The following is a 24540-nucleotide window of genomic DNA, read 5'->3' as shown; positions in this document are numbered from 1 at the left end:
ATTACATGTTCTTTCAAATTTACATCATAAACTTAACCTTCCCAAATGCAGTCTATCATCATGCCAACAGCTCTGTGAAACTGTTCAAAGGCACAAATGCTTTAAGCTAAATGCTACCATCCCTATGCTAACAGTTTATAATTAGTGTGTTAGCATGCTAGCATTTACGAATTATCCCTAAACAGACTGCAAAGCTGATAGTCATTATTTTAGTAAACCAAAACTAGCCATACTGTGGATATGGCTAAAAGAGCACACATGAACACATCATTTTAAAGCTTTTTAAGAAATAGTATACACTGAAATACAGATTCAACTTCATACAGGAGCTTTGAGTAGTATTTTTCACGAGGACAATTGATTGTGCAAATCTTGTGCGAAATAAAGAAGTTGCATTCAGAATTAAGTGAGGATTTCTTTCAGGGTTACTGAATCACTAGCTTGTATGCACTGTAGCCCATGCAGATATAGTTGTACTCAATAAGTCAAATGTACCTTAGATATAAAGATATATATTTTGTAATATACTTTCCCTTAGGGTCTGAGATATGCAGTTTGTGCTGTGACGTAGCACCTTAACCTACCTTACAAGGCCACATTAAAGAGTGAATGTGTGCAAAAATACCTGCTTTAAAAGACACACTGCAGTGACTCAGAATGTAGATATAATAGATTTTTCAAAAAATAAACATTGATGTATAAAACGTTCTACCTTTATATAATGTAAAAAGGTTTTTAAAGGCATGGCAGCTTACTCTCAGGCAACATGCGTGTAAGATTGTATAGGTGTGTTGATTTAGTGAGGAGCAAGGCGGTGCTTAGGAGTGTCCCTTTTCAAATTCCCCATTAGCAATACTCAAAGTGTTAAAAGAAAGAGCAGAAACAGTCCAAAAAGGAAGGAAGAATGGTTCATACAACGAGGCATATTAAACTCTGTATAAGCTAATAGCACTTCAAAACGGTCACATTATTAAGGCTTCCCTTACAGGCCGAATATCCCATAGAGATGTATATATGTAATGCCAGACACATAATAAATAACTGTTCTTAATACAAATGAGTCAGAGGATAAGACATTTTAGAGAGCTGATAAACTTGCCCCCTATTTGGCACATTGAATTGTTGACCTCTGACCCTGACAGTCATTACTCAGGTCCGCACCTGGAAATTCCCCGCTTTAGTCAGGTATTTGACGCCTTTAAACGGTTTGTACTTCTCTCCATTCATTTCAAGACGGCTCACCTTAAGGCCTGTACAGAGAAGAGAGAAGTATAGTGAGCAATGAGGACTCTAATCTTGGCCTCAATAAAACAATAAGAGGTCTGTTTACCTGATATGGCCACCTGCTGAATCTTCAGGTCAATGTTGAGTGAGGGGTTGTCTTCAGGTTTTGGGGCCCCCGACTGCAGACTCAGACTGCCTCGCAAGTTGGGAAGCTTCTGGGGGTTCAGTTTTCCAATGTCCCAAACCAACACCTAATAAAACACAGACATACTCTTAGAAAGGACGATGAAAAGATTTTATTTTTGTCATCAGTTCTTTTTTCTCCACAACACCACCAGTTCTGATCCGACTGATCCCTCACACAACTTGTAAATAATAAATTGAGGCTCATTTATACAGCAGTACTGTATACAGCTTTCATAACACATACATTTTTGCTAAAAGCTTATGAACCTTACATTAGCAACTTTCTATTCTTATATTTGATAAGGTATTCAAGAAAAACAAATTATTTGCAAAAATTCAAGGTAACATGGAGGTAGCAATTCGTACACATATGATCCTTTAAGTTGTTCTTAAGGGTGGCCTTGTAAATACTTAGTTACCTTGGTAGTGAGGTCGTAGCTGTAGTTTCCCTGTGTGGCTGTGAGGTTGGCACTGAGCACAGCTTTAGGCATGTGGATGGTGACCATCAGCGCCTCCACTGTCTTCCCCATGGTCTGCTTGGGTCCTATTGTGATGTCCAGGCGACCACAAGGGCCCGTCTCAAAGAAGCAGATGTTTTGCTTCACGTACACCGGAATGGTCACGAGGCTGAGGAAGGACACAGACAGAATTGACCATGATTACAATAAACAGCCAAGCTCAGCAGGCAGGCAGCAACTAACTTGTGTTTACGACTAAACACGTTAACAATGTCGATTTAAAATCTTTATTGTGGAACATAAACTAGAGTTTTTCTCCACTTCTACCCAAAGAAATAGCACGACAAAGATTGTATTTTTGAGTTACAGAAAACATATTTACACGGATACTTTTTAAGACATGCATGTTTGTCTGTGTCTGTGTGCTTACTTTTGAGAGCTCACATGATAGTTCATGAGTGTGAAGTTCCCATCAGGCGGGATGAAGGAGAGGGCCCGCTCCGACTCCCAGCGCTTAAACCTCACACACGGGTGGAAACTCACGTCATCGAGAAGAGATGGATTCTGTCATCAAAAACGTCAACAATGGCAAGTGAATTTTCCACTCACACAAGTAGACCACATAAGCACAAAAAAACAAAGAGCTGAAAGCAAAGAACACACCATAAAGGTCATAGACAGATCAGGCATCCCAGTGAGACGCACGGAGGCTTCAATTACTCCCTGGATCTCTGCAAACACCGTCGTTCCTGAAATATTGAAGAAGATGCAAGCATGTTTGAAGTAAGGATGCGCCCATTTGATATTAGCCAAAATCGTAAAAAAGTACAACTTCATGTGGTAGAGTGGGTATAGGCTACAATGAGTATTCAGTTATATTCAGTATTTTACACCGAAACCTATTTAGAAAAATCTGATCTAAACTTTGTTTGATCATTTTTATGTTTAAAAAGTTCTGACCAATAAGAAATGCTGCTAAGAGATCTGTGTGGGAAAATTCATAAATCAAAAGCATCAGCAATATTGCCAAGCTTAGTCATTATATGGTTTTGTATTTCCTCTTTTAGTGGAAAACAATGAGTTCACAGTTTGAGCATGATGAGGTTAAGCATAAGGTTTAGCAAGCTGCAACTATTATTACACAATTGATTAATAACAGCCTAGTTGTTTGAGAGAGGGGAGTAACTTCTAACTGGTGCTTTATCTGTGGAGATCCAACAAGAGCTTGTTTGTACCTGATTTGTCCACAATGGCATCTATTTCCTCTATTACGTCAAAATATGCCTCATTATTGGTGTATTTAACACCAGCTCGCCTCCAGGGGATACTGGACAATTGACTTGTTGGTAGTTTATCTCCAACATTACTGCTTCCTAGAAAACAAAACAAAAAAAAGACAAAAAACATAAATGTACACATACTGTAGATAATTAGACAGAGCGTATTACGGTTTAGCCTTTATAACAGAGTTAGGTGTCCTCTGTTTACCTGTGAGCGTATTGACCACTGATCGCAAGATGGTGGGAGGCCTGATCATCTCTTTGAGGACGTTGGACTCTGTTGCGAGAGGGAAGCCGTTGTCCAGCATCTCCTCCAACAGCTCGTACACGGTCACTACATTGTCGTTGATTAGACTTTCAGAGCACTCTCCAAAGTAGTCCTATCAACAAAAATACCTGTTACACTAAAGCACACAGTAGACAGTCATGGGATGATGTGAAAATGCAGTGTCTCCATCATTCTGGCCAACACAACTTTGATTCACAATAATAAAATAAAATATGCTTAAAACTCTTACAATGGTATTAAAACATACTACAAATGACCTTCATTTTGAATCACAGATAGCAAATAGAATTTTTTAGTAGTAGTTTTTAGTCGTCGTTAGTAGTCGTTTTCTTTTAATGAATAATAAGATGTTGGATAAGGTTATAGTCAAACACGATGTCCCCATAGCCCTGCATGATTGATTTATAGATACGTAAATCAATCAATAATCAATACATAAAGAGTTTAATCACACCTGAATTGTGTCTGCCACTCTGTGCAGGAACTCAATGACAAACAGCGGAGGGACTTCAGTCTGGACGACAGACAGGAAGAAGAGCTTGTCTCTGTAAATGGAGATGAGGTAGTGGTGTGGGGTCTGCAGCACGGGGGGAACATTCTCCGGTTCAACTGCCTTCTCCTTTGCCTCGAAGAAGTAATCACACACACTCCTGCTGATGACACTCTTCCAGTGTTTCTCCAGGAAGATGTCTCCCGCGTGATTAATCAGGAACAGACTGTGGATCATCTCAGCTGAAACAATGACATGGTTGTTGTTTAGTAGAGGTCTGTTTTATTGAGTGGAACATAGATTCAGGATAACTTTTATTGACCAAGTATGTATGCACATACAAGGAATCTGTCCTCAATGTTATTACACAGAGACAGTTATCGGGAAGATTAGACAGGACTGTTAAGTACAAGTTTGTGAGAAAAATAGGTGTTTATAGAACATACAAGATGCACTATTGACCAACAATAGAAAACATATAACTTTTCTGAAACTTTAAACAATACAAATGGTGAAAAGGTTACTGAATAGATTACCTTGACTGTTATTTTCAGTATGGCACGAGTCCATATAGTGTAAACACAGCTAATATGTTAAATTATATATATTTATACTTTTTTAAAGGGTGCATCAACAAATTACAATACATAATAGCAGATCAAATCAGCAGAGTTACCCAAATGTTCTTTGTCAAATATTTGATTGTGCCCAAATCAAAACAGTGCAAATGTACGTGTGACGCAGTGTCTTTTGTTGTCAACATTTACCTACTGACATACTATTTAACTAACTTAAACCTCAGGTAACTTCCCCAGCTGGTTAGCAAACAGAGATTGTCAACTTCGAGATTTTAACCATCAGTTTGTTTATCAAAAATAATGAAATAATCGTGAGGGTTAGAGGACTAGCAGCGACATAGCAGAGCAAACAGAGCATAATGTGTAAAAAGTGTGAGATTGTTGGAAGTTTTACCTGCTAACTCCGGTGCCCAAGATATCAGTCAGTTGGTGCCAGGACGGCAGACTGGGTGAGCAGCCGAGGAGACGCCTGTAGATCTATGCACACGTTAACACAACTTAGTCACAAGTTCATATCAATAAACCACATGATAAAGATTCAAACACTATAAGTCAAGAAATACAATTAATTCCGGCCGGTTTAAACAGAGATAAACTCCTTTGTCGACCTGATTGATACTTTCAGATCAAAGTTTCGGACTTTTTAATCAGGCGAAGTTTGCGGGCAACCATTATTTAAAGTATTAGGATGCCCTGAGTGTTGTCTTTCAGGTGTTATTGCATGTCCTTTATTTTTACATGCAACGTCCCAAGGCTAAACGTTTACCCAGGTCAGGTTGTCAGGTTTGGTTTCATATCAGAAATGCAACGAGCTATCATCATTTTATTCTCAGCCATAATAAACCAAACTGTAGAAAAAGTGTAAGATGTATATTTATATTTTAACTTCATTTGGAAAACATTTTACTCACAAATTACTATTAAAGCACTACCCAGTTTTACATTGAGACTTGCTGGAGGAGAGTGCTAAAATATACAAAGTAAAATTATAACCAATATGTAGCCTATGCAACAGCAGGTTATTTTATCTAGTGTAAAGTGGGTTTTTAGAGGTTCTCTTTCCCTTTTCTTTATCTTGTGTTATTTTACTTAATTTGTCCTAAACATTTGATCAATTCTTACTATTGATTAGTTATACTTCTTAATTTAGTGTTCATATGGATAATGTATATTTTCAGTTAAATACAAATGGTGGATTGTGCCGAAGGAGCCACAAATCTGAAGAAGCTTTCAAATCAGTGAAACCATCTGGATGAAGTCAATTTTTTTCATCGTCCAGTACATGAGAATACTTTCACTTTCATTTCATTAGTAGTCAAATGTGCCCAAAGACTTAATATACTGCAGTTCACTAACAATTGTGTAGGCTATATCGAATATATGCACAAATATGCAGTGAAAAAAAATCACATTTATTTAAATCAATTTGAGCTTTTTTCCTGAAATTGGCAAGTGTCATCTTTGATCTTTTCTGCTTGGTACTGTTGGATCATTTTTGGGCACGTGTAAAAGTCCTTTCATAAGGAGTTTTATGAATATTTTATGTGCTTTTAGTTTAGCTTTTTGCACACATCCTCTAATAAAATGAAATACTAAAGTTAATAAATAATAAAGTTAATTTCTTGAATTTACTAAATTATTCCTCCATTTATGAATGCTATTGTTATGCTACATTCAATGCTGGCTAAATATACTGTCTATGCTTGATAGCTGTGCATGTATTATATGTTATGTTATATATTAAGGGTAATATTGGTATATTCTACATATATATATATATACATTATATATTATTGGTATATTAATATATTAAGATATAAGATTATATATTATGCTTATACTTATTATATTATTTTTTAATTATTATATTAATATATTAAGATATAAGATTATATATTATGCTTATACTTATATTATTATTTTATTATTATATGTTATGCTACATTGCTAGCTGTCTATTTAATGTTAAAATGAAGTAAACTGGATATAAACTCCCCAAATAGTTTAAATCCTACCAGTTTCACCAACTGTCTCTGCCACCTCCCGCCATGCCTGGTTCCTCCGGTTTAGGTCCCGGTAGGTGAACAGAGTACAGTCATACAGGACTGGGACATTTGCCACGGCAATGATTAATTTATCCTCCATTTTATGACATATGGAAAATAGTCAAGACCTGCCGTACACGCGGTTTGATTGGCTAGCGCTTGTACTGGCGGGAATTGCATAAACGGGATTTGATTGGCTGATGCCAAGCATCGAGCCTCAAAAGTTGAACATTGTTCAACTTTTGATGCCGATAGATGCTCGCGATGATTGCAAAGCCATGCCATGCTCCCCACAATGCAGTTCGGCGAAATTTAAAAAATCTTCTACGTCACCCCATTCAAATGAATGGGCGAAGCGTTGAAAGCATTTTTTGATGCCTGTAGTGTAGACGGGGGGCTTTGATTGGCGGAGCTCAGTGATTGCGTCACGCGTTGAGGGCTGCCTGCGAGACTGCACTCAGGTACCAAACATCCATTGCATGTTAGCACAACCGCGTTTCCACATCGGTCAATAAAGTGATAGCAACGTGCCCTCTCAACCATGGCCTCCGTCGAACGCAAAGCAAAGAAACGACTCTCAGAGGAGAAGAAGACAGAGTCTCCCACCAAAAAGACAGAGACCATGGCCTCCGACGCACCCAAAGCAAAGAAGGGAAGATTCTCAGAGGAGAAGAAGACAGAGTCTCCAAGCAAAAAGACAGAGTCTCCAAACAAAGAGACAGAGACTCCGACCAAAAAGACAGAGTCTCCGACCAAAGAGACAGAGACTCCGACCAAAAAGACAGAGTCTCCGACCAAAGAGACTACTGACAAACTAAGGTGACCAAAAGTTAAGAATAAATAAGCTAAGAAACTGCATCTGGAGACATGACCCTCCTTACTTGGTTGAATGAATGCTAACGCGCGCAAATCTTATATACATAACAAAGTTAGTTAAAAGGCTATAAATGAGTGCATTGAATGTGAGGCTAAACATTTCTTTAGAATGTATCCGCGTGAAGCAGCAAGCAGGAGAGTTGTTCGCATCTGATAACCATTGTACAACCCTTTTATGATTATCTCTTAAGGTGCCGCTTCACAGCTGCTGTTGTCTAACACATCCTATAACTTGTGCATGGGTGCCAATATCTAATCTTGAATTCAGCGTGACCACCACCTGCCCCTGCATGTTTATAAGTTGCAGAAATAAACACTTGCACCGGGTTGGACACTGCGTTCATCCAGTGCCAAGGACTGGCTCCGCTGCTTGGTGTAGTAACTGATTACTACAGAGAAAGCATGTCTGAGACACCCTGTCCCAGCTCCCAAAACAATGACTTGCGAAGTAGTGGCCGTAAATATGCAATGTGTTGGTGCTTTTCATATCGCAGTCCGGCACGATGCATCTCTCAGAAAACTACGCTATTCAACTAATCTGAAACCCGCTCTTGTTATATCATTGTATATTTGTAGGCACTATCATCAGCACGCTTCTCACGATGTTATAGTTTAAAAAGAGTGAGTGGATTGAGGTTTGTCTGGAAGACGAGCCAATCAGCAGACAGATACGGGCTGTTCCGGCCCTTCCTCCTCCCGATGCCTCCAATCAGTGAGGCCCGAGGGGGAGGAGCTGTTGTTGCAGCGGAAAATCGATCTACCCGGGCACTGAGCTTAAAATTGTGAAGTTTTTGTATGCTTGGCTCTTTCTGAGCCGGTTTGAGGTTGCTCAACAGGTCTGTCAGTGTCTAGCTGTTACACACAGAGAGACACCATGTCTTCTGCAAGGTAAGCTGCTATATAGCGAATGTATGGCTGGCATGGGTTCTGGGTTGGTGTAACTGGTTGCAAAAGCCCAGTAATCTTGTGACTGCATATTGGAAGATGTATGTGATGATGATGATAGGGAGGGTGTGGCATTTATTTTGGTTAGCTGCATTTTCTGTTTTCCTTTGACCAAAAAAACGATCTGCGTAACTACATCTATGTACATTATCATTCTCTCTACTTTCTCTACATTCTTAAATGTTGCTTATGCTTGTTTTTCTCAGGCTAGAAGGCAATGTTTGATTAGTAAATATGCTAGCATATGTTCATGCATATGTCAGGAGACTTGCTCCATGTGGGTTTTCCGGACACCGAGAGAGTGGACACTGGTAACATGAGTTTACATACTAAACACATGTTACCACAGTCTCTTGATGCTTTTGAAGAGTATTGTGCATAGATCATTTAGCATTTATTTTTATAAAAGGAAAAGTTGGAGACTAACCCACAAGCTAATTGGTTACTGATGTGTAAGACAAGTTCCAATGTCGCTGTTATACATTGACACAAAAGGAGAGAGTTGCTGTTTAATTAGGTTTTTTAACATATCAACGGACAACAATTTGATATGAAAGCCAAGCCTCGTGTTCAGTTGTTTGCACAGATTGCTATACCATGCCGTCATGTTAAAGCCCATGCAGAGCCTTTTTTTACATTTCAGCCCTAATACACTCTTTGGGATGGGAAACCCCTTACTGGACATCTCTGCTGTGGTGGACAAAGACTTTCTGGACAAGTAAGTAAAAGTAAACAAATATGACATTTGTTTCCTAGAGAAAGTGCTGTCATCAGGTAGTTCTGAAATCCTTAATAGTTATAATGGCAAAGCAATAATAGGAAACATTCTTCATATTCTCTTTTATGCCATTGTTGAAATAAATGTATATATTTTTAAAAGATTTAGATCCTTAGTCCGCACTTATCAGATCAAGGGCAATACAGACGTCCTGTGTCACAGAGGTCACTCCAATGAGAGACTGACATGGCCCCATCCACACGGACACGAAACGGGTTGTATCTGCTACAGTTCTCTATTGTATGGACGGTTTGTCCACACGAGGCCGCAACGGAACCGCGTAAACGGAGCCCTCAAACGGTAACGGGTCCCAAGGTGGCTAGGTCTGCGGAAGTAACGCTATGGGGGGCCAAATGGCTCCGTGTGTACGTCCTATACGATCATTTCCTGATAACGACGACGTCATAGCCGCGCCTCTCCCCACCTCCTGCTCACCCCCGCGTCACCCACGTCATTGTTGATGTGTTTTCGCCAAACAACTTCTGCTGCTCACTGCTGTAGCATGGTCAGTAGCTACTATCTGCTACTGACCATGCTACAGATGTTAGTGCAAAATCTACAGCTCCTCTACCACAACCATCAGCAACAAGTGGACATGGCGAACTACATGAACTACATGTTGCTAAATCCACCGCGGAGAATAAACAGAAGGGCAACCATGCTCAGGGGTCTTCTTCGCTGCTTTTGGTGAATTTTGTGGCGGAAGTACAACGCCACTTACAGGCCCGGCATATGTACTACAGCGGGTCGAGTGGTCTCGTGTGGACGGACACGCTTCTTGAGCCGATACCGTGTGGACGAAGACGTTTTTGATATCGAATTAGTTTAGTCTCCGTGTAGATGCAGCCTAAAAGAGAGGTTTGACGACGTAGTTCAATCAATGGAGATACAATCTAACTGTTATAAAGGAGAACAGAGCACAGAAAACAGATCTCACTAATCCGCGTCAACAGATGCTTTCTTTAATATATCCATAAATTAATGAGTCATAATACATTTCAGTGAGGTAATACATATTGGACTGTTCTAAAAAAACAAATGATGCCTCTCCCTGTTTTTTATTTGTGTACCATTGTAGTTCAATCACATTTTCTAACTTAAAAGCAGATGGCAAAGGTCAAAAAACACTCCTTTTGAGTTAATGGTGCTCATGCAAAAACCGAATTTGGGTTTTCGGCAAACCAGGGTGCATGAAAAAAGGTGCGAGCCAAAGCATGTCGTTTCTGAGCAGCAGTTTGTTCTGGTCTGTCCGAGCTCTGTCACACTGAGCTGACGAGGGCAAAAGGCTCCTTTGGGTTGCAGCTCAGAGTCCGCTCTCTAACCCCTTGCGTAAACTCCAGGATTAGAGCTAAACAAACCAACCCTAGTTCTAATTCAGTCTCATAGAATAAAGCTGCCCCTTAATCCCCAATTTACCTGTGGGTTTCGAGGAAACTAGACTCTGTTTAGCTTTATTGTCCAACAAATTGGTTTGGACTAGGTGCACCTTAATTCACATTTTCCATTTTAGGGAACAAGCCAATTGGCAGCACCACCATTGTGTCTGCAATGCATGCTATTCTGATTACTTATGGCGCATTTCCACTGCAGCGGGTAGCCCCGTTTAATCGTCCTCAAGCGGCCAGGCCAGTTTTTGGTGGCCTTTCCATATAGCGTAGCACCGGCTAGCGGGTACTTTCCCCTCTTTTTCCGGCCCCATAAACTCGTGGTTCTATCAGGCCAGGGCCAGGCCTGAACTAGTGACGTCAACACTCTCGACTGCTGATTGGTCAGAGAGAATTGTCACAAGATCGCGCGCGAGATCATCCCTAGCGTCGCATATATATATATATATATATATATATATATATATATATCTAGAAGCAAGCTTGCAGCATTTTTATACACAGCATTTTTTGACGTTCCTACATCTCATTGGGAATGATAAAATCCAGCGGGAGCTCGACGGAACAACTCGAAATGTGAAAGTGTTCCAGGATGTCTCTGCACAGATGCCCCGCCTACACTGCGTTGCAACCCCAGGTCCTAAACTGTAATGGAAATGCGCCACGGCCAGCGAGGCAGCCCGAGGCCTGAGCGAGGAGGCTTAGGGACGCTTAAACGGGGCTACCCCGCTGCAGTGGAAATGTGCCATTAGAGAAACTAATGCCTCTTTTTTTCTTCTCTTTCTATTCGTAGGTACACTCTGAAACCCAATGACCAGATCCTGGCAGAGGACAAACACAAAGAACTGTTAGTATCTCCTGTATTGCAAAATGTCTCTATGAAGTCAAGGTTGTGCTTTTTTCTAGTTTCTATAGGGAGAAAGGGAAAACGTCTGAATTCACATCAAGTTTGGTCCTGTCTGTTCTGGTGTGGACTAGTCAAAACAGGCGCACACCAGAAACCACCTCTATTCACCTCCATATTTCTAAAGATGTCCAATGGCAGCGCAGCAGATCCATCACAGACAGACAGTCTGAGCCAATAGCAAAGCAGGACACATCACCTCCCAGTCCCTCTGAGGCGAGAGTAAAAAAACAAATATTTGACAGCGGGAGATAAGAGAGCAGTGTGTGACTGTATGAGAGAGAGAGAGGACTGAAATGACTAAATCTACACAGGTTTTACATTATCAACAGTGCTTTCTTACAATGTACGATTTACATATTTAGTCTATGAATAACATTTGACAAATATGAATAAAAAGAAAAGAGCTAACTTTTATTTGACCACTCAAGGCAGTTACATTCCTATATATTATTTATTTAAGGGAAAATTGTACACATGATTTCCAACTTCCTGCCAGTCTTTTTCCTATTTGTTACAGTCCGCCCTTTCTTCTTCACTGTTCTGGGGTAAAGGGCTAACATGTTGGAGACTTGCCCTAGGGGTAAATACTTAAGTGACATAAAAGACTGGAAGCAATAAAGTACAGTGAGATAATAAAATAGTCACCCCCACTCCATTTCTCCCCCTCTGCAGCCTCTGGCTCAGTCTCAGGACTTCTGACAGCAGTCGCTCTGTTCCTATGGCAGGATGTTCACATAAATCACACAGGCAAATATCTGTCTGTAAGTTGATTTGGCTGCTATATTTAGACTGAATAACATGACAAATTACACTTTAGCCCCAAGTGGACCATCAAAGCGCTGCTTGAATCATTGGGTTACGTAAAACAGGCGTAAATGATTCAAGTAGAATCAGAATGTGTAATGAGTGTTCATTAACGTGTCTGTTGTATTTATGTGGAGGAAATATGGCTTCTGCATAGAGCACAACCAAGCTCTGGATAAGTTACTGGGTGTGAATCCACATCCATCCCCATGCACACCACAGGGGGACACTATTAAAGCTACAACTGAGCAATCACATGCAAAACAGTATGAAGTAAGAAAATTAAATAAGACTTAAAGGAATAGATTTTTTATTTTGAGAAATATAAGTATTTGATATATAACTGAGTGTTAGTTAAGAAAATAGATACCACTCATGTCCCCCATGAAGTATAAAGCTACATCCAGAAAACATTCGAAAAATCTAGCTTGTATTTTGTCCAACGTTTTAAAACATCCACCTAGTAGCACCTTTGAAACGAAATAATTGATGTTATATCTCATCTGTTTAATTTTGACAGAACAAACCTTTATGCTATGCTAAGCTAAGAACGTTTTTATGTTTGGTTTCAGCCATGATTGATACCTTGTGTGTGGTGAGGTTTGAACCTTTCATTTGTGAAGCACTTATCCAGCATTCCCAAAGAAAGGTGAACACACGGTATACTTGACACTAGATCTTCTGGAGAAATAGAAATCATGCAACATCTTACAAATGCATCACCTGCTATGTTTGTCTGTTTCATAGATTTGAAGAGATAGTGAAGAAGTCCAAAGTGGAGTACCACGCTGGAGGGGCCACACAGAACTCAATTAAGATCGCTCAGGTCAGTCAGTCGCACAAACTCACTTTCTGTCCTAAACATCAATGCTGCTTGAATTATTTCTGTAAATGTTGGCCACTGGTAGTAGTGTTAGTTGATGGATGCTGATCAGAGCTGTTGTATCTTTCTATAGTGGATGGTCCAGGAACCCCATAAGGTCGGCACGTTCTTTGGCTGCATTGGTAAAGACGACAAGTTTGGAGGGATCCTGAAGCAGAAGGCTGAGGAGGCTCACATCGACGCCCACTACTACGAGCAGGAGGAAAAGCCCACTGGGACCTGTGCTGCCTGCATCACCGGAGACAACAGGTGGGTCATTGTGATAAAGTCTTTAAATATTTGAAATTACACTTTTTATAAATCTCGACATTAAAAAATGTTTTGTTGATGCGGAGCAGACCAAAAGCTAAATGGACTGGAATAGGGGCGGAAAAAAGTGTTTTTCTGTTTCAATTGATTGTGAAGTCAACAAAGTGACAATATACATTGATTTCTTTGGATATAAAGGTATTCTGTAAACTTTAAAGTTATTGCATTTATAGTAATCACTAATCTCGTATATCCTCCCTCATAATCTCTTGTTTTTATTTTCCTCAGGTCTCTGGTAGCTAACCTATCTGCTGCTGAGTGTTATAAGAAGGAAAAGCATTTAGACTTGGAGGAAAACTGGCAGCTGGTGGAAAAAGCTAAAGTCTACTATATTGCAGTGAGTAGTAGTTACTATAGTACTATATGTGTGTTGTACACGTTTACTGTATTTCAGGTCCCTTCAGAAACCTCAACGTTGTACTCGTGGTAACCCACAGGGGCATTTCTGAACTACTGGTGTTCAACATGTGATTCATTAGAGCCCGTCAGGATATAAAAAGCAGATCAGTCTTGACCCAATTTGTCACCGTTTGCTCACAGGGTTTCTTCCTCACTGTCTCTTTGGAGTCCATCCTGAAAGTGGCAAAGCACGCGTCTGACAACAACAAACTGTTTTGCCTGAACCTCTCCGCGCCCTTCATCTGCCAGTTCTTCAAGGATAACCTCATGCAGGTTATGCCCTACGTCGATGTGCTGTTTGGCAATGAGACAGTAAGCCAGACATTACAGTCCATTCTTCAGATGCTCTCTAAATTAGCTGCATGTTCCTGTGGTGTGAATATAAGCACACATTTAATTTTTGTAAATTCCTTTTTTTGTTTTTCAGGAGGCAGCAGCGTTCGCTAAAGAGCTTGACTTTGAGGTGAGTGGACTGACGGTCTCATTTAGCATTTGCAAATGATTATTGCTGCATTTTTAAATGTATTTGCATTCATTTATATTTTGCCCGTAGACCAAGGACATCAAGGAAATTGCCAAGAAAGCCCAGGCTTTGACCAAAGTCAACAAAAAGAGGGAGAGGATCGTAGTTTTGACTCAGGGGAAGGATAAAACTGCTATGGCCAGTAAGTTTCCTTTTTTGTCTTTATCCCCTTAAAGTTTTTATATTTTAATAACTTATCAGCTGATTACAACAGACAATGGCAAACCTAAGACATAGGTTAAGTTAATTAATGCTACTCATTTGACTGAAAGGCTTTGAATAGTTCTTAATTTCCAGACTACAAGTTATATTGGTTCATGCTAACTGCCTTTTCTATTACTCAAAAACATGCCAAATTCAGAAGTAAACTGCATAAAAAAACACTGTAAATCTGGTATTTTGTGTGATTTTTAAATAAGAACTAATGACGCAAATGTGTCTGGAACAACAGTATGGCTGCTGTCCATCAGTAATGTCTATTCAACTTTGTTCCAAGTGCTGAATCGAATCAAAATCTAAGAAAATATGATTGTCAATCTCACATAGATTTGTTTTCCCCTTTTAACCTATTTTCTATCAGTTTCTTATCCTCTGTTAAAGTTTACCTACAGCCATACAATTTTCCTTCTGTCTGTTCAGGTGAGAAGGTCGAGACATTCCCTGTACTGAAGATTGACCCAAAGGACATTGTGGACACAAACGGTGCAGGTGATGCCTTTGTAGGAGGTAAGACTTAATCTCTTTTTCATTTGATACATTTTTAGATTGCCTTTATTTTTTCCCTGTCGTTGTGGATTTACCTTTACGTTGTTCTCCTCTCTGTTACAGGTTTCCTGTCTGGGTTAGTCCAGGAGAAACCTCTGGATCAGTGTGTGAAGGCGGCACACTACGCTGCTAACGTCATCATCAGACGAGCAGGGTGCACCTTCCCAGAAAAACCCGACTTCAAATGAGGAGTCCCGGATCCTTCAGTCCTTCAGCCTGAAATCACACACCCACCCACCCATAACTCTGACCCATTTTTTCCCACTATTTTCTACAAATACTTCCCCAAATTCTTGTAGCCACATTTTTTCCAAATTCCTTTGGAATTTTTTTTCCATCCATGTTATTCAAATAAATCTTCCGCACATAATTTCATCTGCACAAATATTTAGTTGGGTGCCTCCTGGCGTGTGCCTGTCCCTGTTCTCCACTTGGGGCTGCTAGAGGATCACGCAGCCAGGAGCCAATGGATAATTGTTTTTTTAGATAAATCACCTTTTAAGGAATCATGAAAATATCACATAATGTGATAATTTTATTTTAAACAAAGGAACTTTCATGGACATTGTTTAATTTTCCCCCAAACATTTTTGGATCAAACACGGCAAACGTCTGTACGCCAATCACACTGCTTTATTCCACAATGGGAGGACACACTATACACAAACAGGACTAATGAATCTAAATCTGTCAATGGAAGTTTGTATACTACATTGAAATGTGCTGTAGTGACTTATTTAAGATGAAATATTCCTGATTATGAGTTTGTTCTTGTTTTAAGATTTAATTTAACAGGCCAGTAATGAAACCAAATGTTTTTATTTTGAAATGTGTCAAAGCCTCTGCCCACTATGACCTGTGATGACTGTTAAATATCAGCTTGATTGTGTACATTTTGTTCAGAAGGTACCTTCAACATCAAACTTGTGGAAGTTTTTTGGGCAGGTGCTTCTTGTAATGGGTGCCTTTTTCCCCTTCCTTTCTCTGCATGTGTTACAAAGTGTTCAGAGGCCTATAGATGTTCTGTTAATCCACATTTCTCTGCACAGGGAAACTTTAAAACTAGACCAGTGATGGGATGATAAATCATAGCTTACTAAACTTTAATACCGTCCATTTTGATTTTGATTATTTACAATTATTCAGATTTTGACATTTTTGTCACTGCAACTGGCAATGAAATATGGAAAATAAATAAGGGAAACAAATCTGACACATCAGCCAAATTCAGGCTCGGGCTACTCTTGTGATATTGGGACAAAACATTTCAATATTGTTTAAACCTAAGTTTGTGGTATGTGCAGCACTGAATCCTTGAATTCAAGTATAGATCATGATCTTAAAATGTGATGAGGAAGAAGTATGTTTTCTGAATACTACAGGTGTTGTTTTGAAACTTCATCTTATCTTTTAGTGTTGTCCCTTTGCCTCTTAAAATACAGACTTTTTTTTATACCGGTAAACCAGAAAGCCTTATGTGACCATTTATTCCTGATCTCAATTGTACTCAAGTTGCCCATCTCTGTGCTTGACATTTACAAATTAAACATACAACAATAATTGTTTTGCCTATTGATATATTTTTTTGACTACATTTATTTAATATCTAGCAACATTTAATCATTTAAAATTAATTTAAATCCTTTATTTCTGCTGCCCAGAAAAAAACACATCCCTGAGCTTATCAAAGTCTACAAATTATTATCTTTGCCCAAAGCTGTGTACATTTCATATAAGTCGATCAAACTGTCTATAACTACTGATATTAGCTTTTTTAAAGAAAAACACACAGATGGCGTGTTAAATGTACTCATACGCTACAGGCTGATTGTTCGTGCAAGAAAAGTTTTCACCCATGACACAGTTGTGGAAAATATATATTTTTTAATGATACACTAAAGAAACCTGAAGAACATTTTTGATATACCTGAGAGGGATTTAGAAGACACATTTAAGTAGTAAACACAGATATTATCTGTCATTCTGTTATATTTGTGAGCTATTGTTGTTGCATGTCTCTTTTTTGTGCCAGCCTCTCCTCTTGTAACCTGATGTCCAGGGCTCTGAGCTGTTTCAGGAAGCCGTGGTTTGGCAGGATGCAGCGCCGCTGTTTCACATGCTCCACCGCATCCACCACCGTTAGGCTCTGCTTCATCATCAGGTAGGCCAAGACCAGAGCCGCTGACCTGCTGCGACCCATCACACAGTGCACCAGAACCTTGTCTGGCACAAAGCAAGTTGGGACAGATGGATTTGTTAGAAACAGTGAAGTATACAAGCCTCTTATCCAGAGAATGATCAATGAAGGGCTTTGGGTAACACTTTCTATGATGCCCATAAGATCTGGGAGATGATTCAATATCAACATTCTCAATCTTTCAATGGAATCATATTGTGAAATACAGTAGGCTATATCATGGTACACTACACACTATTGTGTAATTTTCATTTTTTTATCTTTAATATTTTCTGTATGCATGCTTCTTGGGAAATATTAAGCTGTCTGGCTCTTTTCTTGCTGTAACTAAATTGGAAATGTCCCCTGAATAAGCTCAATCTATTGATAATAACAAGCATACTAACTCAAATGTCTCGGATCTGTAATATTTTGAAGCAATCATCACCAAAGTTGTGGATTTCATTTGACATCCCACTTAAAAAACATATACAAAAATAGGCTTTTATACTCTTTGATACATACCTTTTATTTATGGACTGATGATTGTTATTCAGATATAAAATTATCTATATTTAGATAGAAGATGTTGGACAAGCCCAACCTTAATGCCCTGGTCTGGAATGCATCTTGAATATTTTGATAATGTGTTATGATCTGCTTATAGCCTTGTTTAATTTTATAAGCGCTAAATATTTGTACACATTTTTATAATGACTTGTAAGGTCATATATCATAATACTGATAACACAAGTATGCTTCTGAAGTTCTGAGGCACTATAGACGTTGATATCATTGAAAGGGTATCTTTTATTTAATGTTTCAGGACTCACTCTGCGGCTGACTGAGGGCTTCGTGGATGAACTGTGTTGAGGGGCAGAAGTACTGGGACATGTTGAAGGTGGGTTTGTCATCAGCCTCCACACCGAAGTACTGTATTTCCATGTCAGTGTAGTAATCAGCACCAGTCAGCACGTTATTAAACTTTCCCTCTGCTGCATTGAGGACATGTGTAACACCCAGGTCCCTGAGGCCGGGCCGCTCCAGAGCTGTTTTCCTGTTCCCATGAAACAGAGATCATGAAGCTGTCATCAATAGAGTCATAAAACCATCTCTGTGTGTGTTCACTCACTCGTCCCCGATGAAGATTCTGGGCCACACCAGGTTAACGTGTGCATACTGAGCCCCAGTGCCGGTCCAGAACAGCTGCTCCAGGTCTAAAGTCCCCGGGGTGATGTAGTCACTGTCTGGGTCGACCCGCACCGCCGCGTATGGGTTCCTGCCTCTGGACCTCACCTCACAGGAGGACATAGCTCACCTCTGCTGCCCAGAAACACACACATACACACACAGTCCTGAACTTCACCAAAAACACCAAACAAAGTCTACACATTCTTATCTTCACACTTAAATGTGTCCATGTAACTTATACATAAGTAGGCTAACAGTCTTGGAGCTGCAACCATTAGTCCATTTATTAATAAGTCAATCAACAAAAAAGTATCGATTACTTTATTTAGTTGATTAATTATCTTTAACCAAGTGTCTATTTTCACCCGGTTGAGAACAACAAATTATCGATTACTTTATTTAGTTGATTAATTATCTTTAACCAAGTGTCTATTTTCACCCGGTTGAGAACAGTCACACGCCAGCGACATTTAGCTTTTTAATACCTTTTATAATTTACTATTTAATATTACACTTGACTGAAGGATGCGTACGGAGCCCTGGAGGGTTCATAGAGAGACAACGAAAAAATATCTCGTGCGCACGAATTAATAAAACGTGGGCTGCAGTCGGATAGTTTAAAAATCAGCTCCTAAGTTCTAACCCTATCGTCTATTCCTTGACCTCTGAGTGAAACGTCACGGGGTTAAGGGATAGTGGATAGGAGAATTCAAAAGGATTTAGGAGAAGAGACTGCGGTACTTTAGAGAATCCGAATGCACTTTCACTATCCGACGTGTTTATGATGCGCCAGCGGACGTCATTGTGTGCGTCTGCTGCTGTGGGGAAACTATGGAAACCACAGTTTTCTATACAGCGGACTACAACATGGATGTTTAATAAGAACGAGGGACTACTGTAAACTCATCTAGAGACTCTGCACCGTGCTCTGATGCTGTTGCTTTATGCTTTATGAACGTGGACAACAGAGAAACATATTCTTCATGACCAAAGTTGGAATTGAAATAAAAAAGGAAAGTGAAACTTATGCTCGTCACCCTCTCCCTCCGGTCCACATTAATACAAATGATCCCAATACGTATGATTGTATAAATTAAAGATCTTAAAATCAATACAAATGTATTTATTATAAACGTTAGTCCTTATCATCTATCACTGTGTATATCACCATTCAAACATCTTTTAAAAGTTGAACAAACCCCACACAGCTCAGTAAAGACTGAAATGTTGACTTTATTTGATAATTTCAGTGAAAACTAACGTTCATATTTCTCTTTTTGATTATAATACTGATGCACGTTCAAAACAAAGCACTTTGGCAACTTACCACCTATGTTTTAAAATGCTTAATAAGCACCGTAACTTTCATGATATAATTTCTCGGTCATAATCGGTTGTTTCCGTGAACGGCCGACTGTTGAGTGACGGCAAATGCTGCGGCTGCAAGGCATTGTGGGGCAGCATTTTCTCCTCTCCTTTCGGTAAGGGAGGTCCAGTGGTTCCTACGCTAAAGGAGGTTATAAAGGAAGTTTGAAACCTCCTTTCCTATCATTCTCATCATTCTAGAGAATTCGAACGGCACTTATCATGGCTGCCACTGAGGGACTTCCGGGTCATTTCACTCCTTTAGGAAGGTTCCTAAGCTAAATGGACTATTCGACTTCAGCCGTGGCGTTATTTTTTCTCTCTCTATGAACCCTCCAGGGCTCCGTAGATGCGTCATGTGGGACACCATCTTTTCTATAACATAACCTTATCTTTTGATCCATTTATTAATGTATTAACTTTTCACTTTTCTTAATGAATCCCCCAGTTAGTTAATCTTATATCAACCAAGAAATTGATAACATTATTTCCATTTTCAAAGATCTAAAGACCCTCCAATGTCTTAGTTTCATACACTTCTGTTGTATTTGCTGCACTTTCTTGCTCATTAATATGTTAGCACTTTAATGCACATCATTCTCAGATTGAGTAGTTTAGAGTAAACAGTGAATGGTGTCCCAGAATGAACTGAAGCTGATCAGGTGTGTTATCTACTCATGATATTGGCTGTTAAAAGAGGAAAATACACCGATGGTGTGTTCAATGTTCTCATACAGGGTGATTGTTGTAAAAAAGTACTGGTAGAAAGTAAATTACTTACCTCTTTCTTGTAACTTTTTAAAGCTTTAAATCCGTTACTGAGCAGGATTGCAGACCAGCAACTCTTCCACAGCTGACATGTATTCATTAGTTGTGTGAGTGTGAGGCAACAGAGAGAAATACTGGAATAGTAACTGCTCTCTTGGGCTCTGTGTTTAAGATGATATTTTTAGGCAGCTGGGCGACAACACCTGACCTCAACAGTGTGACACACACACACACACACACACACACACACACACACACACACACACACACACACACACACACACACACACACACACACACACACACACACACACACACACACACACACACACACACGCACACACACACACTTATACTCACCTATACTCACTTACACATACATTTATGTGGTTTAATATCTCTAATGCCTTGTACAGAAACACAATAAATCATGAGAAACAATGCCAGAAAACAAAAATAAGTTAGGTAAGAGGCATGTTGCTGTGTTGTCATTCTAAGAATGTAACTTGTGTGTGGACAGGTGTGGGGACAGTTATTTCTGGAGACATAAAACTTAAATTCACTTGTTAATTCTTGTTGGGGCTGAGCGATAATGTAATTGACTGAGACTTTGTCTGATTCCATCAAACTGTGCAAACCCTTTTAGAATATTAAAATATAACTTACATTTCTCAATTGTATTATTTTGGGTGCTTTTCATTTAAACATTTCTTTATTTTTTGTAGAGATGTTTATTTATCTCAGCAAAAAAGATATCAATCAATTACATATATTCAAACTAATTAAGATCATAATAAATACATAAAAAAGATACATATAAAATATAAATGAGGATATAATATGACAGTTTTAATAAGCCAAAGTTAGAAGAAAATGTGTTATGTTGTTAGTGAAAAATTAAAGTAATAATAAGCTTAATAAGCTTAATAAGACAAAACAAGAAACAAGATATAACATTTGGTTAAAAGGAGAGAGTGGGTGTAATTTTTCAATCTCTTGTTATACCCGCATGTAAAAAAGGAATTACATTAAGCTTGTTGACCGCATTTGCAGACTGACCACTGTCTGTGAACTGTGAAAAAGGGTTTCAGACAGGTTGGAGGTTGAACTCCAGATGGTCTGCAGCTTCAACACCGTGACATTTCCCCCTCAAGGTCGTTGTAGAACTGCTGACCTGTGTTGATACGTTGCTGACCTATGAGGTATGTGAGTTACACCCATAGACCAGAGTGTGGCTTTATCTCGCAGACCTGCAGACACACCTCACGCAACCTGATTCATTGTAATATATTTACATTTCAAACTGCTGGTGGTGATATACCATATCACTCATCTCTGATGGACAGACTCGACTTGATTGACTTTTGCTGCTGGCTTCCTGAAATTGCATAAGATGTGTGCATAATGTTGATGTGTCTTTACAGTGTTTCAGCCTGCCGTCGCCTTCTCCTCTCCCTCTCTCCAGGCCCATGTGGAGGCTGCAGAGCTGCAGAGCTGCATCAGGAAGCCTTGGTTGGGACAGACGTCTCTGCGGCCTGACAGCAGCCACTGCCTCCTGCAGGCTCAGGCCTTCAGCGATCATCAGGAAGGCCACCACCAACGTGGCAGAGCGGCTCACGCCCATCAGATAGTGGACAAACACCCGTCCTGGGATAGTAATGTTTGCCGTTAATTCTTTCATCACTATATGTCCAATCCACTTAATTTATATAGCACATTTTAAAATGTAAAAGTTTGTAGAGTGGGCGACAATTTAACATTGGGGGGCAGGTCGTTCCAAAGCCTGGGGGCTACCGCTGAGAAGGCTCGGTCTCCCCTGGTCTTTTTCTTAGTTTTAGGGTCTACCAGCCGCAGCTGATCAGCCGACCTCAAAGCCCTTGAGGGGGTGTACACCTGTAGCAGGTCGGAGATGTAGGCCTACTGAGGGGCCAGCCCATTAAGCGATTTAAAAACAAACAATACAATCTTAAAATTAACTCTAAAATGGACAGGAAGACAGTGGATATATGCAGCAAATGTTTTACTTTATGAGGTACACAAGTACAAATTACTTCTACAGCCCCGCACCGTCACATGAAAGCTCATCATGTGCAGTGTGTATTGACAGATATGTGTGAATTCCATTGTTTGTTACTGAGCTCATAGTAAAATGGGGTGTTGTACTGGAAAACATTAATAAGGTGTTCTTGTTGTCATCCCTTGTTGACATCAGTCAGGGGGACAGAATATAAGAAACACCTCTCATTATAATGAAGTACAATACCCTCATTTATGACTAAAATCTAATAATAAAAATTAGACTTAATGGCAGAACAGTTGTATTTCATTGATTTAGATGTACAGGGGTACCTGAATGAGTGTGGATCTTATCACACACACTAACATGACAGTAAGTGTGACTGACTTGCCTCCCATGGTTAGTGCCGCTCGGATGTATTGTGCTGTTGGGTAAAAGAACGGACTGAGCTTGAACTCTATTACATCAACAGCCTCCACACCATCCATAATAATCCACTGTCATGTCTCTAGGAATGTGGGCCGGTGTTATACCCAGACTGTGGTAGGTGCTGTTGTCACGAGCAGCCACCCTGAAACACAATTACACATTCACTGCTGTATGGATCAGATATGTTTGTATTGACATGTGTGTGTGAACCTACTCGTTTCCTATGTAGAGGTTAGGCCAGACATGTCCTGTCGGTCGTCTGTTTGCCAGCAGGAATTCCTGCAGCGCTGAGACAGAAGGAGGTTCATACAGAGGATCTCTAAGAGACATACTGACACAAACACACAAAGAAGCACATACAAGACGTCACTGTGTTTAATTATATACAAAATTCCCTTGTCACTGCTGTGTTTCATAGCAATATTCTTCTTACAATGAACCTTTCTTAGAAACCACCCATCCATCCATCCATCCATCTTCTCCCGCTTATCCGTGGTCGGGTCGCGGGGGTAGCAGTTCCAGCAGAGAGCCCCAAACTTTCTTTTCCCTGGCAACATCAACCAGCTCTGACTGGGGGATCCCAAGGCGCTCCCAGGCCAGCGAAGAGATATAATCCCTCCACCTGGTCCTAGGTCTACCCCTTGGTCTCTTCCCAGCTGGACGTGCCTGGAACACCTCCCTAGGGAGGCGCCCAGGTGGCATCCTAACTAGGTGCCCGAACCACTTCACTTGGGGTAAGGACTCATTCCCTACTTGGAGTGGACAGTCCATCGGTTTCCTGCTGAGAACCATGGCCTCAGATTTGGAGGTGCTGATCCTCATCCCAGCCGCTTCACACTCGGTTGCGAACCGATCCAGTGAGTGCTGAAGGTCGCAGACCGATGAAGCCATCAGAACCACATCATCTGCAAACAGCAGTGGTGCAATCCTTAGTCCACCGAACTGCAGACCCCCTCCCCCACAACTACGCCTCGAAATCCAATCCATGTATATTACAAACAGGATTGGTGACAAAGCGCAGCCCTGGCGGAGGCCAACCCTCACCGGAAAAGGGTCCGACTTACTGCCGAGGACCCGGACACAGCTCTCGCTTTGGGAGTACAGAGATTGGATGGCCCTGAGTAGAGACCCCCTCACCCCATACTCCCGCAGCACCTCCCACAGTAACTCCCTGGGAACTCGGTCATATGCCTTCTCCAAGTCTACAAAACACATGTAGACCGGATAAGCGTACTCCCAGGCCCCCTCCAGGATCCTTGCGAGAGTAAAAAGCTGATCCGTCGTTCCACGACCAGGACGGAATCCGCATTGTTCCTCCTCAATCTGAGGTTCGACAATCGGCCTGACCCTCCTTTCGAGTACCTTGGAGTAAACTTTCCCGGGGAGGCTGAGTAGTGTGATGCCTCTGTAATTGGCACACACCCTCTGATCCCCCTTTTTAAATGGGGGACCACCACCCCGGTCTGCCAC

At 40.4% G+C, this 24540-nt stretch overlaps 3 protein-coding genes and 1 pseudogene across 4 annotated transcripts; 1 reads left to right on the top strand and 3 right to left on the bottom strand.

Moving 5' to 3' along the window:
• Nucleotides 1-267: 267 nt before the first annotated feature.
• On the bottom strand, nucleotides 268-5087 carry LOC117459478 (AP-3 complex subunit mu-1-like). Its single transcript, XM_034100277.2, has 9 exons — nucleotides 4900-5087; nucleotides 3892-4169; nucleotides 3357-3528; nucleotides 3104-3241; nucleotides 2532-2617; nucleotides 2299-2432; nucleotides 1830-2037; nucleotides 1331-1475; nucleotides 268-1250 (listed from the first exon to the last, which is right to left on the bottom strand). The coding sequence occupies exons 2-9, from the start codon at nucleotides 4162-4164 to the stop codon at nucleotides 1150-1152; spliced, it is 1257 nt and encodes a 418-aa protein (XP_033956168.1). The 5' UTR covers nucleotides 4165-4169; nucleotides 4900-5087; the 3' UTR covers nucleotides 268-1149.
• A 1918-nt stretch (nucleotides 5088-7005) lies between these two features.
• Nucleotides 7006-16684, top strand: LOC117459476 (adenosine kinase-like). 2 transcript variants are annotated; one of them, XM_034100274.2, is made up of 11 exons: nucleotides 7006-7369; nucleotides 9015-9089; nucleotides 11328-11381; nucleotides 12993-13071; nucleotides 13202-13377; nucleotides 13666-13774; nucleotides 13978-14148; nucleotides 14264-14299; nucleotides 14390-14501; nucleotides 14999-15085; nucleotides 15188-16684. In XM_034100274.2, exons 1-11 carry the CDS (start codon nucleotides 7092-7094, stop codon nucleotides 15310-15312), a joined length of 1302 nt encoding a protein of 433 aa, XP_033956165.1. In that variant the 5' UTR covers nucleotides 7006-7091; the 3' UTR covers nucleotides 15313-16684. The 2 variants fall into 2 exon arrangements, with proteins under 2 accessions (XP_033956165.1, XP_033956166.1); XM_034100275.2 differs by lacking the exon at nucleotides 7006-7369 and adding an exon at nucleotides 7904-8314.
• Nucleotides 16685-16988: 304 nt separating this feature from the next.
• Nucleotides 16989-20804, bottom strand: LOC117459493 (dual specificity phosphatase 29-like). The gene is made up of 4 exons (XM_034100297.2): nucleotides 20638-20804; nucleotides 18433-18620; nucleotides 18134-18357; nucleotides 16989-17347 (listed from the first exon to the last, which is right to left on the bottom strand). The coding sequence occupies exons 2-4, from the start codon at nucleotides 18609-18611 to the stop codon at nucleotides 17124-17126; spliced, it is 627 nt and encodes a 208-aa protein (XP_033956188.1). The 5' UTR covers nucleotides 18612-18620; nucleotides 20638-20804; the 3' UTR covers nucleotides 16989-17123.
• Nucleotides 20805-22042: 1238 nt separating this feature from the next.
• On the bottom strand, nucleotides 22043-23400 carry LOC117459496 (dual specificity protein phosphatase 13B-like; annotated as a pseudogene).
• Between the last annotated feature and the right edge of the window lie 1140 nt (nucleotides 23401-24540).

Source organism: Pseudochaenichthys georgianus, chromosome 15, assembly GCF_902827115.2.
Source record: "Pseudochaenichthys georgianus chromosome 15, fPseGeo1.2, whole genome shotgun sequence".
In the NCBI taxonomy this organism is placed as follows: Eukaryota; Metazoa; Chordata; class Actinopteri; order Perciformes; family Channichthyidae; genus Pseudochaenichthys; species Pseudochaenichthys georgianus.
The sequence above is the reverse complement of the archived record's forward strand: the minus strand, read 5'-3'. Positions and strand labels throughout refer to the sequence as shown.

Coding starts and splice junctions, on each gene's coding strand:
- LOC117459493 (XM_034100297.2), bottom strand. CDS start 18,611: ATGTCCTCCTGTGAGGTGAGGTCCAGAGGCAGGAACCCATACGCGGCG. Junction 18,358..18,432: donor AGAATCTTCATCGGGGACGA/GTGAGTGAACAC, acceptor TCATGGGAACAG/GAAAACAGCTCTGGAGCGGC. Junction 17,348..18,133: donor AGCCCTCAGTCAGCCGCAGA/GTGAGTCCTGAA, acceptor GCTTTGTGCCAG/ACAAGGTTCTGGTGCACTGT.
- LOC117459478 (XM_034100277.2), bottom strand. CDS start 4,164: ATGATCCACAGTCTGTTCCTGATTAATCACGCGGGAGACATCTTCCTG. Junction 2,618..3,103: donor TGCCATTGTGGACAAATCAG/GTACAAACAAGC, acceptor TCAATATTTCAG/GAACGACGGTGTTTGCAGAG. Junction 2,433..2,531: donor ATCTGTCTATGACCTTTATG/GTGTGTTCTTTG, acceptor TTTTGATGACAG/AATCCATCTCTTCTCGATGA.
- LOC117459476 (XM_034100274.2), top strand. CDS start 7,092: ATGGCCTCCGTCGAACGCAAAGCAAAGAAACGACTCTCAGAGGAGAAG. Junction 14,502..14,998: donor GGATAAAACTGCTATGGCCA/GTAAGTTTCCTT, acceptor CTGTCTGTTCAG/GTGAGAAGGTCGAGACATTC. Junction 15,086..15,187: donor AGGTGATGCCTTTGTAGGAG/GTAAGACTTAAT, acceptor TCTCTGTTACAG/GTTTCCTGTCTGGGTTAGTC.